Raw genomic sequence first — 17,286 nt, forward strand, 5'->3', positions numbered from 1 at the left:
GGTACGGCAACTGCTCTGCCCCAGGACCGCAAGAAACTGCAGAGAGTTGTGGACACAGCCCAGCGCATCACAGACACCAGCCTCCCCTCCTTGGACTCTGTCTTTACCTCTCACTGCCTTAGGTGAAGCAGCCGCAAAATCAAAGACCCCACCCACCCGGGTCATTCTCTCTTCTCTCCTCTTCCATCGGGTAGAAGATACAGGAGCCTGAGGGCACGGACCACCAGGCTCAAGGACAGCTTCTACCCCACTGTGATAAGACTATTGAACGGTTCTCTTATACAATGAGATAGACTCTGACCTCATGATCTACCTTGTTGTGACCTTGCACCTTATTGTACTATGGTTGCACTCTGTACTACCTCAATGTAACTGCACTGTGTAATGAATTGACCTGTACGATCAGTTTGCAAGACAAGTTTTTCACTGGACCGCGGTACAAGTGACAATAATAAACCAATACCTATACCAATGTTGCAGTTATACAAGTTGTTGGTGAGGCCGCACTTGGAGCGCTGTGTACAGTTTTGGTCACCCTGTTATAGGAAAGACCTGGTTAAACTGGAAAGAGTGCAGAGAAGATTCTACAATGATGTTGCCAGGACCAGAGGGCCTGAGTTACAGGGAGAGGTTGGCCAGGCTGGGTCTTTATTCCTTGGACATGGGAGAATGAGGGACAACCTGATAGAAGTGTTTAAAAATTATGAGAGGCGTAGATAAGGTGGAGGGTAACAGTCTTTTCCCCAGGGTAGGGGATTCCAGAACTAGGGGGCATAGGTCTTAAGGGTGAGAGGGGAAAGATTTAGAAGGGACCAGAGGGGCAACTCTTCCACACAGAGGGTGGTGAGTAGATGGAACAAGCGACCAGAGGAAGTGGGTGAGGCAGGTACAACAGTATTTAAGAAGCACTTGGATAGGTACACGGAGGGGCGGGGAGAGACATACGGGCCAAACGCAGGAAACTGGGACTAGCTGGGTGGGCACCATGAACTGGTTGGGCCCAAGGGCCTGTCTCTGTGCTGTATTGCTCCGATGACTCTCTAAGTACATCAGCATTGGGGAGTTGAACCCTGTCTGTTGATGTGCAGAAATGCAAGTTCAACAGCAGCAAATAACATTGGAAGGCCCAACTGATAAACAGGGGGGGGGGGGGGGGGGTGGGAGCAAGTGGAGTGTAAAATGTCCATGGACAAAGTCCTTTGTCTCCAAGCTCCATTGTCCCTAGGATGTGGGGGGATGCAGGAGTTGGACAGGCAGACTGAGTCAGAGCCATGGAGAGATACAGCACAAAAACAGGGTCCTTGGCCTGTGAAGTCCGCATCAGCCATCAGGCACCCATTTTCACACCAATGCTACCCTAACCCCTCTTTATTCCCCCCTCACATTCCTATCAACTGCTCCCCAGTTTTTACAGCTCACCATCACAGAAACCAGCCTCCCCTCCACGGACTCTGTCTACACTTCTCGCTGCCTCGGTGAAGCAGCCAGCATAATCAGCCCGAAATGTCGACTGTTCACAACGCATTCAGCATCACCAATGCGCGCCGTGAAATCTGTTGCTTTGCGGCGGCAGTACGGTGCAAGACAAAAAAATTACGTTACCAGAAATAAATAGTGCAAAAGAGGAATAACAAGGTGGCGTTCGTGGACTGTTCAGAAATCCGATGGCGGAGGGGGAAGAAGCTGTTCCTGAAACGTTGAGTGTGGGTCTTCAGCCTCTAGTTGCTGCCTGACCAGCTGAGTTCCTCTGGCATTTCGTGTGTGCTGCTCCAGGTTTCCAGCATTGGCTGTCCCTCTCATGTCAACATAATAAAGACTGCACCCACCCTGGACACTCTCTTCTTCCCCGCCCCCACCAAATCAGCACAGACCACCAGGCTCAAGGATAGCTGCTATCCCGTTGTTTTCAGACTATTGACCAGTCCCCTAGTACAAGATGGGCCGTTAACCTCACAGTCTACCTCGTTGTGGCCCTTGCACCTTATTGTCTGCCTGCACTCTCTCTGTAACACTTTATTCTGCATTCTGTTATTGTTTTCCCTTGTACTACCTCACTGTACTGTTGTAATAAAACGATCTGTATGGACAAGTTTTTCATCGTACCTCGGTACATGTGGCAATAAAATATTTTATCTGTATAATATAGTATTAATAGAAGACTTTTGGCAGTGTGGAGGATCAGAGGGATCTTGGGGTCTGAGTCCGCTGCACAGGTTGACTCTGGTTAGGAAGGCATATGGTGTATTGTCCTTCATCAATCATGGAATTGAATTCAGGAGCCGAGAGATAATGTTGCAGCTGTATAGGACCCTGGTCAGACCCCATTTGGAGTACCGTGCTCAGTTCTGGTCATCTCACTACAGGATGTGGAAGCCATAGAAAGGGTGCAGAGGAGATTTACAAGGATGCTGCCTGAACTGGGGAGCATGCCTTATGAAAACAGGTTGAGGGAACTCCGCCTTTTCTCCTTGCAGTGACAGAGGATGAGGGGGGACCTGATAGAGGTATATAACATGATGAGAGGCATTGATCGTGTGGATAGTCAGAGGCTTTTTCCCAGGGCTGAAAAGAGGACAGAGGTTTAAGGTGCTGAGGAGTAGGTACAGAGGAGATGTCAGGGGTAAGTTTTTTACTCAGTGAGTGGTGAGTGCGTGGGATGGGCTGCCGGCAACGGTGGTGGAGGCAGATACGATAGGGTCATTTAAGAGACTTTTGGATAGGTACATGGAGCTGAGAAAAATAGAGGGCTATGGGTAAGCCTAGTAATTTCTAAGGTAGGGACATGTTCAGCACAGCTTTGTGGGCCGAAGGGCCTGAATTGTGCTGTAGGTTTTCTATGTTCTACATACTCAAGGGAATTTCATGGCCTCCTCACCCACAAACTTGAACAATCTTTGGGATGTGGGAGGAATCTGGAATACCCAGGGGAAACCCAAGCGGTCACAGGGAGAATGTGCAAAACCAGCCCCCCCCCCCCCCCAACACCCATCCTGCCCCACACACAGCGCCAGAGGTTGGGATTGAAAGCAGGGTCACTGGAGCTGAGGCAGCTGCTCCACCAGCTGCGTTGCCCAGAGCAACGGGTGGGAAAAATCAGTGCACCGCAAGTCCGTTCTCCCCTCTCCAAGTGGCATCCAGCATCCATCTCAATTCCACGCCCCGCAGCTGGGGTCTCGATACAGTTCCCGATGGCTTCGCTGATTTCACACATCCCATACCTGGGCCTTCAACTCCCTGGTTTGCGTCGTACAGCACAGAAACAGGCCCCTCGGCCCAACTCGTCTAGGCGGACCGAGATGCCCATCTGAGCTCGTCCCACTTGGCCGGTTCATCGGGGCCTTTGTATCACAAGCGTAACCTACTGGTATTAATGTTCTAAAGAGCAAGGTTCAGACCACACCCAGAACTCAACGGAGCTTCTAACTCAGAGGGTGACAGTCCTCACTGCACCGCTGTACAGGCAAAACTGAACAAGTACACAAGAATAAACTACCATCAGAAGCTTTGGTCTGTGTTTTTTTTCTTCCCGTCTAATTTTAGAAAGATACAAAAGTCATCTTGCACATGCATTTCAACCTGGAGGAATGTTTTGACTTTTGGACAACTTTAAACTGAAAAATCCTCCTCTTTCAAGAGACAGGGTGAAAGAGAGAGAGATATGCATTGTCTGCAAACTGCTCAATTCACAGTACGTTTCTTTTTTTTAAAAAAAAGTCAAAAAATAACGCTCATACAAGCAACGCAAAACCAAAATAAAAACAAATCACAGTTTTGAGTTTGCCAGTAATACTGTTTGTCACATCTGATCACACAAACCGTTCACTAACACCAGAAGACAAGACAGGGGAAATCCCAGCATTCCACATCACCCCTGCCTGTCCACCACAAAGTTTGTCCAGGTCCTGTTGCTCCCCTGGGCTGTCGGAGAACTCCTTCATCGAATCAAGGCGTACCGTGCAGTGGAGGCACATGCAACAGGATGGTTGGAGGGCAATGGAGAACAGCTCTACAGTCGAGCTGTACACCATCTGAAAAGCTCTTCATCGAGGCACTGAAATCTGCAGGGTAAAAATGACAGAGCAGTCCTGTCCCCTCCAGTGACAGACCCGTCCCCACTGGTACTGTACCCCACTGTTACACAGTGATAGACCCGTCCCCACCTGTACTGTACCCCACTGTTACACAGTGACAGACCCATTCCCACTGGTACTGTACCCCAGTGTTATACGGTGACAGACCCAGCCCCACTGGTACCGTACCCTGGTGTTATACAGGGACAGACCCGTCCCCACCATTAATATACCCCAGCTGAACAGTAACAGGCGCCCTCACAAATCCTGTGTCCTGGTACCACAGAGCCACCTCCGGCAGCATCGTACCCTGGTATCACAGCGTCCAACCTGTTCCTCCTGGTATTGTGCCCCAGTGTCACGCAGTGGCAGACCCATCCCCACCAGCATTGTATCCCAGTGTTATGTTGCTCAAAGTGCTCTCTATTTGGACACAACCCAAGAATCGGATGGCCGTGTTTCACAGTAAAAGATGGAAATAACACCCCACCAAGTTTTACATCCCCAGTGACCCAAATCCACATCGACCCAGCGAAGCGACACTGGAACAACTTGCCGCCAGCGTACACTGTGATAGCTTCACCTCTTCCCCCCTCTCCACGCCCCCAGCCCTTTCCCCAGCAACTGTGATCAAGTAAACAAAAAAATGTGGAAGAAAATTAAATACAGGTTACAATCATAACAGTAGAACGTGACACATCGGCGACAGATAATACTGTGGCGGGGTTCCTCGAGCCACAGCTTTCAAAATGTTTTCACAACCCGTTTAAAATTCACAGTTTCAGTTTTCTAAAAGAAAAGAAGAGGTGTCACAGAAGGTCGGCCAGGTGGGCACGTCAGCGGGGTTAAGGCAAGCGCTTGCAGACAAGATGCAGCTGTGACAGATGTGGAGGAGATGGGGATGGGGAGGGGAGGCTGGTTAACATCTGGCGGGACGTGGGGTGGAAGGTGAGAGGAGAGGATAAAATAGGAGTGATGTGTGCGTGAGGGACAGTTGCAGGTTGGACGGGAACAAAGCACGGACCACCATTTCAAAACCGGAAAGTGGGGAGAACCGCGCTTTACATCTTTGCCAAATTGTCTGCCTTGGGGTTCTCACGACATGCTGGGGATCAGGTCTGTGACCAAATGGTGGACACGGGGGAGGGGGAAGAGACGACGGCAGTGTGCTGAGGGGAAGGTGGCAGGGTCTTGGAGTGTGGCGAGACGGGAGGGGTGGGAGGGGGTGTGGTTGAGAGAAAGGAGGGGAAAGTGAGTTAAATAAGCAGAGTAAGACAAAAGGGGGTTGGGTTACAACCTCACTTTCCCCACGAGGTCAGACACATGGTGGGATGGGAGGCAGGTGACAAAAGCCCAGCAGGAGGGGGGAGATCTCCAGCCCCTTCCCCCATGGGCTCTGCTGTTACTGAGTGTGGATTCAAGTGCCAGAGCAACTGGTGGTCAGAAGCAACTCCACTGCCCCCAGACGCACCTCGACCCAAACAGTAGTTGGCAGGGGGGTGGAAATGGCTCCGTCGGCAACCGCAAGCAACGAGTTCTTGATTTTAATTGGCCACCCATGGTCATGGAGCTCTGGAGCGGGGGGGGGGCGGGGGGGGGGTAGTCTGACCTCGTGGACAGCAGGAGGCAACCTGGGTGGGGGCAGATGATGCAGAGGCCAGGGAGGCGGAAGGGAAGAAGGAACAAGGTGGTGGAAAGCCTGTGGGTCCCCCGCCGCTCTGACCGCTAACCTAGCCTGCCTCGTGCCTGGAGATCGTTGGCAGGGCTGCTCCCCCCCCACCCCCGGACACATCCCAATGTCTCCCTAGGGTGTCCTTGGGCGGGTTGGCGGGGAAGGGGGCAAATCGGTGGCGGGAGGAGGCACAGGAAACCGGAAAGAACAGTAACTGCCTCGGATCAGGCAGAGAGAGGGGGCTGCTTCAACTCACAAATTACCAGACCATGTCAGAGAGGGAGGGTGGGGGGTGGGGGACAGGGGGGGGGGAGAGGGAGAGGGAGAGGGAGAGGGAGAGGGAGAGGGAGAGGGAGAGGGAGAGGGAGAGGGAGAGGGAGAGGGAGAGGGAGAGGGAGAGGGAGAGGGAGAGGGAGAGGGAGAGGGAGAGAGAGAGGGAGAGGGAGAGGTGGAGAGAGGGAGAGAGAGGGAGAGGGAGAGAGAGAGAGAGGCAGACACAGAGAGGGAGCGCGAGAGAGAGAGAGGGCGAGAGAGAGAGGGGGAGAGAGGGAGGGGGGGGGAGGGGGGGGAGGGGGGGGGAGGGGGGGGGAGGAGGGGGGGGGGAGGAGGGGGGGAGGAGGGGGGGAGGAGGGGGGGGGAGGTGGGGGGGGAGGAGGGGGGGGGAGGAGGGGGGGGGGGGGAGGAGGGGGGGGGAGGAGGGGGGGGGAGAGAGAAGCTCCTGTGTGTCAGATCAAGCCTCTCTCAACCTTTCACCTCTCGTCTTTTGACCCCTGCCCTCTTCTGGGGGAAAAGGAGGTGGGGGGTGGGTGGGGAAAGAACAGGTGAGGTGGGGGAGGAAAAGGGGGGTGGCTGACTTGCAAAAGTAAAAAGACATCCCTCCACCCAAAACTGCCCCCACCTCATCCCACCCCATTCGATTTCCAAGGGGCCGGCCCACAGAATCTTGATATCTGGGTGGGTGGGGGGGGGGGTGGGGGGGGGGGGGGGGGGGGGGGGGTGTGGTGAAGGAGGGGGTGTGGAGCCCCCGATGAAACAGCCCCTCACGCCCAGGGAGGTCTTGGGAGCAGTAGCTCCCGGAAACCTCCAAATCGACGGAGGGGGTGGGTGCGTGTGGGGGGAGGGGGGGCGCACTACCCACTTGTTGGCTGTCGTCCGAAGGCCCCTCCCGGAGCAGAGTTACTTGGGCCGGGACTGGGCGGCGGGGGGACCCTGCAGCGGGGTGCCGGGGAGTGGGGGCTGGCCGGGGACTTGGGGCGGTGTTGCCCCGCCTGAGGCGGCCGGGAACGAGCTCCATGGGGGCGCCCCCTGCGAGGGCTGGCCCGGCGGCGGGATCCAACTGGCGACGTTACGGGAATGCTGGAGAGAAAAGAGAGAGGGGTTGGGGGGTGGGGGAGGGGAAAGAGGGGGAAGAGAGGGAGAGAAGGGCATCAGTCAGCAAAACTGCAGCCGGGACATCACATCACTCCCACACCTCCCCTCCCAGTCTAGAACACACTCCACCCCACACTTCTCTGGCGCCGTTGATGAGGCTCGATGGGGCACCGGTGAGACCTCATTGGGAGTACCGTGTGCAGTTTTGGGCCCCTTATCTTAGGAAGGACATACTGATGTTGGAGAGGGTTCAGAGAAGATTTACGAGGATGATTCCCAGAATGAAAGGGCTGACATACGAGAAGCCTTTGTCGGTTCTTGGACTGTATTCATTGGAGTATAGAAGAGTGAGAGGGGACCTCATAGAAACATTTTGAATGTTGAAAGGACTGGACAGAGTAGATGTGGCCGAGCTGTTTCCCTTGGTGGGTGAGTCCAGGACTAGAGGGCACAGTCCTAGAATTAGAGGGTACCCATTTACAACAGAAATGAGGAGAAATTTCTTTAGCCAGAGGGTCATGAATTTATGGAATTCGCTGCCACGTACAGCTGTGGAGGGTCGATCATTGGGGGTGTTTAAGGAAGAGACTGATACGTATCTAATTAGTCAGGGTATCAAGGGATATGGGGAAAAAGGCCAGGAATTGGGGCAAGATGAGAGAATAGTTGAGCTCATGGTGAGGTAGCAGAGCAGACTCGATGGGCTGAATGGCCTAATTCTGCTCCTGTGTCTTATGATCAACACAGAAACAGGCCCTTCAGCCCTCTGCGCCCATCCTGACCTCTTTGCCCGTCTCCTCCAATCCTGTTCGCCCGCAGCTATCCCGGAGGGATACGGACCAGGCATTTAGGGGCCCTGAGCTTAATGAGCTCGGCACAGACAGGGTGGGCCTAAGGGCCTGTTCCTGTGTCATACTGTTGTGTTCTAAGCGGAGCGATGTCATAGAACAGTACAGCACAATACAGGCCCTTCGGCCCACAATGTTGTGCCGACTTTTAAACCTCACCTAAGACTATTTAACCCCTTCCTCCCACATTCCCTCTATTTTAAATTCCTCCATATGCTTATCTAACAATCTCTTGAATTTGACCAATGTACCTGCCTCCACCACCGCCCCAGGCAGCGCATTCCACGCCCCAACCACTCTCTGGGTAAAAAACCTTCCTCTGATATCTCCCTTAAATTTCCCACCCATTACTTTAAGGCCATGCCCTCTTGTATTGAGCATCGGTGCCCTGGGAAAGAGGTGCTGGCTGCCCACTCTGTCTATTCCTCTTAATATTTTGTGCCCCTCTATCATGTCTCCTCTCATCCTCCTCCTCTCCAAAGAGTAAAGCCCGAGCTCCCTTAGTCTCTCCTCATAATGCACACTCTCTAAACCAGGCAGCATCCTGGTAAATCTCCTCTGCACCCTTTCCAACGCTTCCACATCCTTCCTATAATGAGGCGGCGAGAACTGGACACAGTACTCCAAGTGTGGTCTGACCAAAGTTTTGTAGAGCTGCATCATTACCTCGTGGCTCTTAAACTCGATCCCACGACTTATGAAAGCTAACATCCCATAAGCTTTCTTAACTACCCTATCCACCTGTGTGGCAACTTTCAGGGATCTGTGGATATGGACCCCAGATCCCTCTGCTCCTCCACACTGCCCAGAATCCTGCCACTGCCTCCTCTGGCAGATACATAAAACAAACTTTCCTCTCAGGTCCCTGTAAAACCCACCGCTGTCAGACTTCTGAACCGCTCGCCCCTTTCGAACCCCCTTCATGTGGTGCTGCCATGTTCTTGAACCCTTAACTCAACCTCTCGCTGTTATTGTCACCTCAGCATTGCTTTTTGCACTGCAGTCTCTGCACCGGTCTGCTGTTTTGCACTCACTGTCTATCATTACCCTGCGCACTGTTTACTGTGTGAGATTCATACGAGCAAGGAATTTCAATGCGCCTTGGTGTAATGACAAGAAACTAAGTCTGAATCTCTGCCTTCCCTTTACCCCAAACCATGGGGAAAAGATTCTATCTCTGCCTCCCATAACCTTATCGAGCTCCATCAGGTCTCCCCCTCAGCTCCTGCCACTACCCTGCCTTGACACGCCTCAGGGTAGCACAGCGCAGGAAAAGGTGCTTCGGCCCACCAAGTCTGTGCTGAACGCGGTGCCCAATTGAACTAAATCTCTTCTGCCCGTGCATGATCCCTCGATTCCCTGTGTCCGTCGGACAGCCTCTGTCCTGTCTGCTTCCACCACCACCCCTGGCAGCCAGTTCCAGGCACCCACCACTCTCTGGGTAAAAACTTGTTTCATAAATCTCCTTTGAACTTTCCCCCTCTCACCCTAAATACATGGCCTTTAGTATTTGACATTTCTACCCCAGGAAAAAGATTCTGACAGTCTACTCTACCTACGCCTCTCATAATTTTATGAACTTCTATCAGGTCTCCCCTCAGCTTCCACCTCTCCAGAGAAAATTTGCCCAACCTCTTCTTAAAGCTAATACTCTCTAATCCAGGCAGTATCCTGGTGAACCTCCTCTGCACCCTCTCCAAAGCTTCCACATCCTTCCTGTAAAGGGGCGACCAGAACTACTCACAATACTTCAAGTCGTATAATGGGGGGAGAAAGAAGTGAGACGTTTTCAGGTAGGCTTACTGGGAAACACACCACCCATCCCCTCCACCCCACCCAACGTTTCTACTCCTTTATACACCCTGGTAGTTTGCAGGCTTCATCGCAGAGAGCTAAGAGGGTCTCCTTACATCACCGAGTTGCTGCCAGCTCTCCAGGTCCTGCCTGCACTGAATCTGCTTGATCTCGTTCAGGCTGGGCTTCAGGCTCGTGGCTCCAGTCTTCTCCTTGGCCCAGTTGTCCACCAGCTTGTGCAGGTCGTCCGTGAAGGTCCCCTTCTTGGCTCCTGCCGCCAGCTGGGAGCCGGGGGACTCCGCGCAGCAGGAAGACCCTGCGGCGAGGAGAACGAAGTCAGGTGATGGCAACAGGTTCTTCCCCCCCTCCCCAGCCTGACCCACTGAGTTCCTCCAGCATTTTTTGCATGTTGCGTCTGCAATCTCTCGTGTCTCCATCCTCTCCAGCACGGTCACACCCTTCCCCTGCACGAGAGACTGCAGACGCCAGAAACCTGGAGCAACACACAACATACGCTGGAGGGACTCAGGGGTTCGGGCAGCGTCCATGGAGGGAAATGGATGGCCAATGTTTCGGCCTGAGACTGCCCCAGTCCAGATGAAGGGTCTCGGCCCGAAACGTCGGCCGTCCATTTCCCTCCACGGACGCTGCCCGACCCTGAGTCCCTCCAGCGCCTGTTGTGTGTTGCTTCCCATGGATATGGCTGGTTGGACCACCCATGGCAGCCCATCACCACCTTTGAGAGTGATTTGGGACAGCCAAGAGGCAGCAGCTTTGGCTCCATCCAATAGAATGAACAATAGGCCGAGTGAGCTCAGGGCTTTTCTCTTTGGAGAAGAGGAGGATGAGAGGTGACTTGATAGAGGTGCACAAGATGATAAGAGGCATAGATGGAGTGGACAGTCAAAGACGTTCTCCCAGGGTGACAAGGGCTAACGTGAGGGGACATAATTTTAAGGTGATTGGAGGAAGATATAAGGGGGGGATATCAGGGGTAAGTGTTTCTCCCCCAAAGAGAGCGGTGGGTGCCTGTGAGGTTGTGGGGGCAGATACATTAGGGACATTTAAGAGACTCTTAGATATACACATAAATGATAGAGAAATGGAGGGCAATGTGGGAGGGAAGGGTTAGATAGATCTTAGAGCAGGATAAAAGGTCGGCACAACATTGTGGGCCCAAGGGCCTGTACTGTGCTGTAGTGTAGTGTTCTACGTTCTAACACCCAAGCACCCCGAGCCCCACTCGGTACTCCTGCTGGGTGCAAGCTCCACACCTGGGATCACGGAAGGAGCTTGCCCCGGCTCACCCTCTTGGATACGTTAAATTGCCAAGAACCCAGGTGCCGCCTGTTCACCTGTGTTGGTGGGGGTGGTGCTCAGAGAGAGAGGCTTGGGGCCCCTGGATTTGCCTTTGGCCGACCTCGGACGCCTTCCCGGCGGGGAGCAGGCCTGGAAGGACTCCTCGGATGACTCGCTGCACACCTGGAGGCGCTGGTACAGCTCCTGCAGCTCCTGCTTCTGCTGGGCCTGGAGGTGCACCACCTCCTTAATGTGCCTGGGAGGGAGAGAGAGAAAAAGAGAGAGGAGAGGAGAAAGTGAGAGAAAAAGAGAGAGGATAAGACATTTTTATCAGTCACATGTACATGGAAACACACAGTGAAATGCATCTTTTGCGTTGAGTGTTCTGGGGGCAGCCCGCAAGTGTCGCCACGCTTCTAGCGCCAACATAGAATGCCCACAACTTCCAAACCCATACATCTTTGGAATGTGGGAGGAAACCCGAGCACCCGGCGGAAACCCATGGGGAGGGAAGGGGGGGGGGGGGATTGCTCCAGATGCTCCTGTTTCCTCCCACATCCCAACGACATGCAGCTTGGTGGGCTTATTGGCTGCATTGCCCCTCGTGGGGAGTGAGGGGCAGAATTTTGGGGGACGGTTGACGGGAGGGGTGCAGATGGGTTATTAACGTTCGGCACAGGGAGATGGCGCGAGTGACTGGCCGCTGCCCCCTCCTCCCCATCCCACTCACTTCTCCCTGAGCCTCTGCAGCTCCCGCTTCAGATCCTCGTCCTCCACTTCCGACTCGTCGTCGCTGCTCATGGGGGAGGAGGGCGAGTTGCAGAGGGCTGGGGGGACGGTGCGGGGGCAACACTGCCCACCCTCGCCAGGGGGGGTCCTCTCGGCCTGCTCGCCATCGGTGCTGGGCTGCTGGCAGAAGGGGGAGCCGGCACCGGCGGGTGTCTCCTCCTCGTACCAGGCCAGTGGCAGGAAGATGCCATCGGGCACCTCAGAGACACCGTCCTGGGGCCGGCGCCCATGTCGGCTCCGGGGGGTGGATTCGGACCGCGGGGGAGGGGGTCCCTTGTCGGGGGTGTCCACCAGGGAGCGGGCAGGGTCTTCCTTCGGGTCGGGGGTCGCCTGTTCCTCGCCAGGGGGCTCCTGCTCGGCAGGCAGAACAGCTCCTTCAGGATGGGGGGAGGATGCAGAGATCTGGGGGGTGGGGGGGGGAATAAAAAGAAAGAATTACATTTTAACCCAACCCCACCACTTCCCTGTATCCAGTCTCTCTCCCCACCTCTGAGACCCACCCATTTTCTTCCCCCCCCAACTAAAAAAAAAGGACCCTCCCCTCCTTCCCCGCTCCGCAGACAACAGGGACCCTCCCCACTCTCCCCTCCCACAGACCATAGGGTCCCTGCCCTCTCCCCTTCCCTCCTCGAATACAGGCGTCCCTCCACTCTTCCCCTTCAATACAGGCGCCCCTCCCCTGTCGTCCCCCCGTCAAACCAGTGTCCCTCCCGTCTCCGCCCGCCACCCCTGGCCCCAACAAATTACAGGTGCCCCTCCCCTCCCCCCCCCCCCCCCCCCCCCCCCAATACAGGCGCCCCTCCCCTCTCAATACAGGCACCCCTCCCCTTCCCCCCCCACCCAATACAGGCACCCCTCCCCTCTCCCCCCTCAATACAGACGACCCTCCCCTCTCAATAATAGGCACCCCTCCCCTCTCCCTTTGTCACCAACCTCCCCTGCCTCATTTAACCCCGCGTTATCTGCATCGGAGGCAGGATTACAATGGTACTTGCTGTACTGACAGCACAAACACCACCCCCTCCCCCCCAACCAACGTACCCGAAATCGCCCAGCCTGCGAGCGCACAGGGGACGGGTCGTCCAGGAAGCCGCCGAGGGGGCTGCCCTGCTCCGGCTGAGAGGGCTCCTTGCCTCCGAGGTTGGTCTGACTGTCACCAGCTGCGCAGGGCACAAAGGAGGGGTCAACAGCAGCTCAAGAACCCGAGTTCAGGGCGCAGTGAGGGACTCTCCGTGCACTTTGCAGCAGTTGGCCCATTGAGCGACAACAGCAAGGAAACAGGTCCTTTGGCCCAACTGGTCCGTGCTGACCAAGATGCCCATCTGAGCCGGTCCCTTTTAGAACAATGAACAGTACAGCACAGGCCCTTCGGCCCACGATGTTGTGCCGAACTAATTAAACTAGTAATTAAAAGGCCTAACTAAACTAATCCCTTCTCCCTGCGCCATGTCCATATCCCTCCGTTCTCTGCATATTCATGTGCCTACCTAAGAGCCTCTTAGATGCCTCTGTCGTATCTGCCTCCACCACCACCCCCGGCAGCACATTCCAGGCACCCACCCCTGAGTAAAAAAAACTTTCCCCACACCTCCTTTGAACTTATCCCCTCTCACCTGCAATGTGTGCCCACCAGGAGATGTCTATTGCTCTTGTTCAAAATAACACCGTGGAATCTTTAGTCACCACAAAATACAGATTTAGCCTTGGCTTACATCTCATTTGAAAGACAGCACCTTCAACAATGCATATTGCTTTACTTCTGCACTGGAAGTCAGCCTAGATTTTAGTGTTGATGTATCAGAAGCAGGATTTGAACCCACAATCTCCTGACCCAGAGATGTGAAAACTTGAGGCTAACACCTTTGCACTTCATAGCAGGTTTCCTGCATTTGCCCACGTTTGGCCCAGATCCCTCCCAACCTTTCCCATTTGGTTCTGTGGAGTCAATGCTGGTTCCACTCCCACTCCCGCTCTCTTTACTTCCCTGGAGCCCAACTAACCTGTCCCGTCTCACATGACCTCTGATTCTAGTTCAGATTTACCGATACTAAGGGGGCACTCTGAAGCAGCCAAAATTAACCACCCAGCAACTCTTTGGGACGCGAGAGGGAACCGGAGTGAGCGCACAAGGGAGAACATGCAAACTCTACACACAGCGGAGGAGGTTGGGATCGAACCCAGGTCACTGGAGTTGTGAGGACTGCATGTCTTTGAACGTGGTTGGTGGCCATTGATGCAGAGGCAGAAAGTCTACGACTAAGTTCTCTGCAGAGTCTTATAGGCCCCATGGAAACTCGTCCATGCCGACTGTGTTGCCCAGCAAGCTGGTCCCATCTGCCCATGTTTGGCCCACAGCCCTCTGCACCTCTCCTCTCCAAGGACTTATCTAGATGGATTTTCAACGATGCTAATGTGCCCACCTTAACCACTATCCTTGGCAGCTCGTTCCAAAGACGCACCACCCTTTGCGTGGAGAAGCTGCCCCTGACGTCCCTTTTAAATCTCTTGCCTTAAACCTTGGTCTTCTTGTTTTTAACTCCCCCTCCCCTTCCCTGGGAAAAAGACTGCGTGCTTTCACCTGACTTGGACAGGCTGGGAGAGTGGGCAAAGTGGCAGAGGGAAGTGTGTGATCATGCACTATGACAGGAAGATAGAAGACGTTGACTATTTTCTAAATGGGGAGAAAATTCAGAAACCGGAGGTGCAAAGGGACTTGGGAGTCCCAGTTCAGGACTCGCTCAAGGTTAACTTGCAGGCTGGGTTGGTAGTAAGGAAGGCAAATGCAACATTAGCATTCATTTTGCAAGGACTAGCTCCTGTTTCTTCCCACATTCCAAAGACATACAGGTTAGGAAGTTGTGGGCGTGCTATGTCGGCGCCGGAAGCGTGGTGACACTTACGGGCTGCCCCCAGAGCACTACGCAAGAAGATGTAGTGTTTCGATGTACATGTGACTAATAAAGATCTTATCTATAAAAGCAAGGATGTAATGCTGAGGCTTTATTGGTCAGATCACATTTGGAATATTGTGGGCAAATTTGATCAATCTGAGGATAAGTGTGCTGGCTTTAGAGAAGGTTCACAAGAACGATCCCCGGAATGAAAGGCTCAACGTACAAGGAGAGTTTGATGGCTCTGGGCCTGTACTCTACAGCATTCAGAAGGATGAGGGGAGGATCTCATTGAAACCTACTGGATACTGAAAGGCCTGGATAGAGCTGACGTGGAAAGGATGTTTCCATCAGTGGGAGAGTCTCAGATCCAAGGGCACAGCCTCAGAATAAAGGGACGTCCCTTTAGAACTGAGATGAGGAATTTCTTTAGCCAGAGGGTGGTGAACCTGTGGAATTCGTTGCCATGGAGGGCTGTGGAGGCCAAGTCACTGGGTGTATTTTGACCTGGGTTCAATTCTGGCCGCTGTCTGTAAGGAGTTTGTACGTTCTCCCCATGTCTGCGTGGGTTTCCTCCGGGTGCTCAGGTTTCCTCCGGGTGCTCAGGTTTCCTCCCACATTCCAAAGATGTACGGGTTAGGAAGTTGTGGGCATGCTATGTTGGCAACACTTGCGGGCTGCCCCCAGAAAATTATGCAAGAGATGCATTTCACTGTGTTTTGATGTACATGTGACTAATAAAGATATCTTAAGGCAGAGATTGATAGGTTCTTGATTGGTAAGGGAGTTAAGGGTTACACGGAGAAGGCTGGAGAAGGGGGTTGAAAGAAAATCAGCCACGATTGAATGGCAGAGCGGACTTGACGGGCCGAATGGCCTGATTCTGCTCCTACATCATACGATCTCAGCTCTGACCAAGCAAGAGGTCCTCTGTCATCCACCCTGCCTGCCGTGTTTATGGGCTGACGATCTCTCGAAAAATGCAGTTGGGCAAAGCAGCGTTTTAGCCCAGCTCTTCCATTTTTGATGGCATTTTTGACATTTGAACTTGCATTACAACTGGAATGAGAGAGGCCGTGATACTCACCTCCAGTCTGGCCCGGAGTGACTCCCACCTGCAGCAGTGACGCTTGCGTCCCGGGCTCCGAAGGATCAGAGGTGCTCTTCTCTGGCTGCTGCAGGGGTGGCTGGAAAAGCAAAAGGGGCAGATGAGTCGCAGAAGAACCACGGAGAGGTCCGCGTTCGCTCTCGGTCCCGTTTCCGGCAATCGGGGAACGGTCCAAAAGAAATTCACTTGGCCAATTCCTGGGATGAGGAGGAGGTTGCCCCATCACCAGAGGCTGAAGAAACTAGACTTGCATTAGATCTCAGATAATTGTTTTGGGAATTCTGATGATCCAGCATCATGGGATCCAGAATGACAGTGTGGAAACAAGCCATTCGGCCCAACTGGTCCATGCTGACCAAGATGCCCATCTGAGCTGGTCCCTTTTTGTCCATATCCCTCTGAGCCTTTCCAATCCATGTACCTGTCCAAGTGCCTTTTAAATGTTATTGTAGCTGCCTCAACCACTTCCTCTGGCAGCTCGTTCCACATACACATCACCCCTTGTGTAAAAAAAAAGTTGCCCCTCAAGTTCTGATTAAATCTCTCCCCTCTCACCTTAAACCTGTGCCCTCTAGTTCTTGATTCCCTAACCCTAGGGAGAAAAGACTGAGTGCATTCACCCTCGTGATTTACACCTCCATTAGATCACCTCTCAGTCTCCTACACTCCAAGGAATAAAGTCCTAGCCTGTCCAACCTCTAACTTCGTCCCTCGAGTCCCAGCAACCTCCTTGTAAATCTTTTCTGCACTCTTTCCAGCTTAATGGCACCTTTCCCATGGCAGGGTGACCAAAACTGAGCACAATACGGGATGCGAGGTCCGGAGTGCAACCAGAGTCCAGAATGGGAGCTGGGGTTGGGGTGGGGAACTCCAAGGGTCGGGTTTGCGGCTGGAGCCCTCGTTTATTTCCCCCTCTTTTTCAACGCACCGGGTTCACGGGAAAATTTATTATATACTGTGCAACATGCAGAAAAAAGTGGAATGAAAGTTTGTCTGGGAGGAACATCCAATAGTCTGGAAAATGTGCTTGTCTGACACTGAAGTCCTGGATTATCGGAGTTTTGGTGTATTATCTTTAGAGCTTGGAAGAAGGAGGGGGTGATATTGGAGTGTACAAGATCCTGAGGGGACTTGACAGGGGAGACGTGGAGATGTTTCCACTGGTGGGAGAGCCTCGAACGAGGAGACACAGTAGGCAATCATTTAAAACCAAGGTGCATAGGAATCTCTCGCAGAGAGTGGGCCATGGAGGTTGTCTCACTGGGGGAGGGTGGGATACAAGACCCGGGGCGAGGGATCTCCTGGTGTGTCTTCTGCTGGGCCTGGCCAAGCTGGCCATCCACGGGACGCGGCGGGCGGCCAAGGGTTCCGGCCAGCATGCCTGCCCGCCTTCCGTGCTTACATTCACATGCGGGTGTCCTCAGAGAGGGATCGCAGTCTCCCT

The 17,286-nt window shown here is 53.7% G+C and overlaps 1 protein-coding gene across 6 annotated transcripts in view; it reads right to left on the reverse strand.

Moving 5' to 3' along the window:
- Positions 1 to 6,748: 6,748 nt before the first annotated feature.
- The window catches only part of LOC127566581 (serine/threonine-protein kinase WNK3-like), a 108,607-nt gene continuing 98,069 nt past the window's right edge, over positions 6,749 to 17,286 (reverse strand). For all 6 annotated transcript variants that reach the window (XM_052009032.1, XM_052009029.1, XM_052009030.1 and 3 more), the window contains exons 17-22: positions 15,822 to 15,921; positions 12,885 to 13,003; positions 11,785 to 12,245; positions 11,111 to 11,310; positions 9,872 to 10,071; positions 6,749 to 7,098 (exon numbers count right to left, since the gene is read on the reverse strand). In XM_052009032.1, the coding sequence (XP_051864992.1) occupies positions 6,919 to 7,098; positions 9,872 to 10,071; positions 11,111 to 11,310; positions 11,785 to 12,245; positions 12,885 to 13,003; positions 15,822 to 15,921 (1,260 nt within the window). In that variant the 3' untranslated portion in view covers positions 6,749 to 6,918. The remainder of the gene's footprint in view (positions 7,099 to 9,871; positions 10,072 to 11,110; positions 11,311 to 11,784; positions 12,246 to 12,884; positions 13,004 to 15,821; positions 15,922 to 17,286) is intronic.

This window comes from Pristis pectinata, chromosome 43 (genome assembly GCF_009764475.1).
Source record: "Pristis pectinata isolate sPriPec2 chromosome 43, sPriPec2.1.pri, whole genome shotgun sequence".
NCBI classification, from domain to species: domain Eukaryota; kingdom Metazoa; phylum Chordata; class Chondrichthyes; order Rhinopristiformes; family Pristidae; genus Pristis; species Pristis pectinata.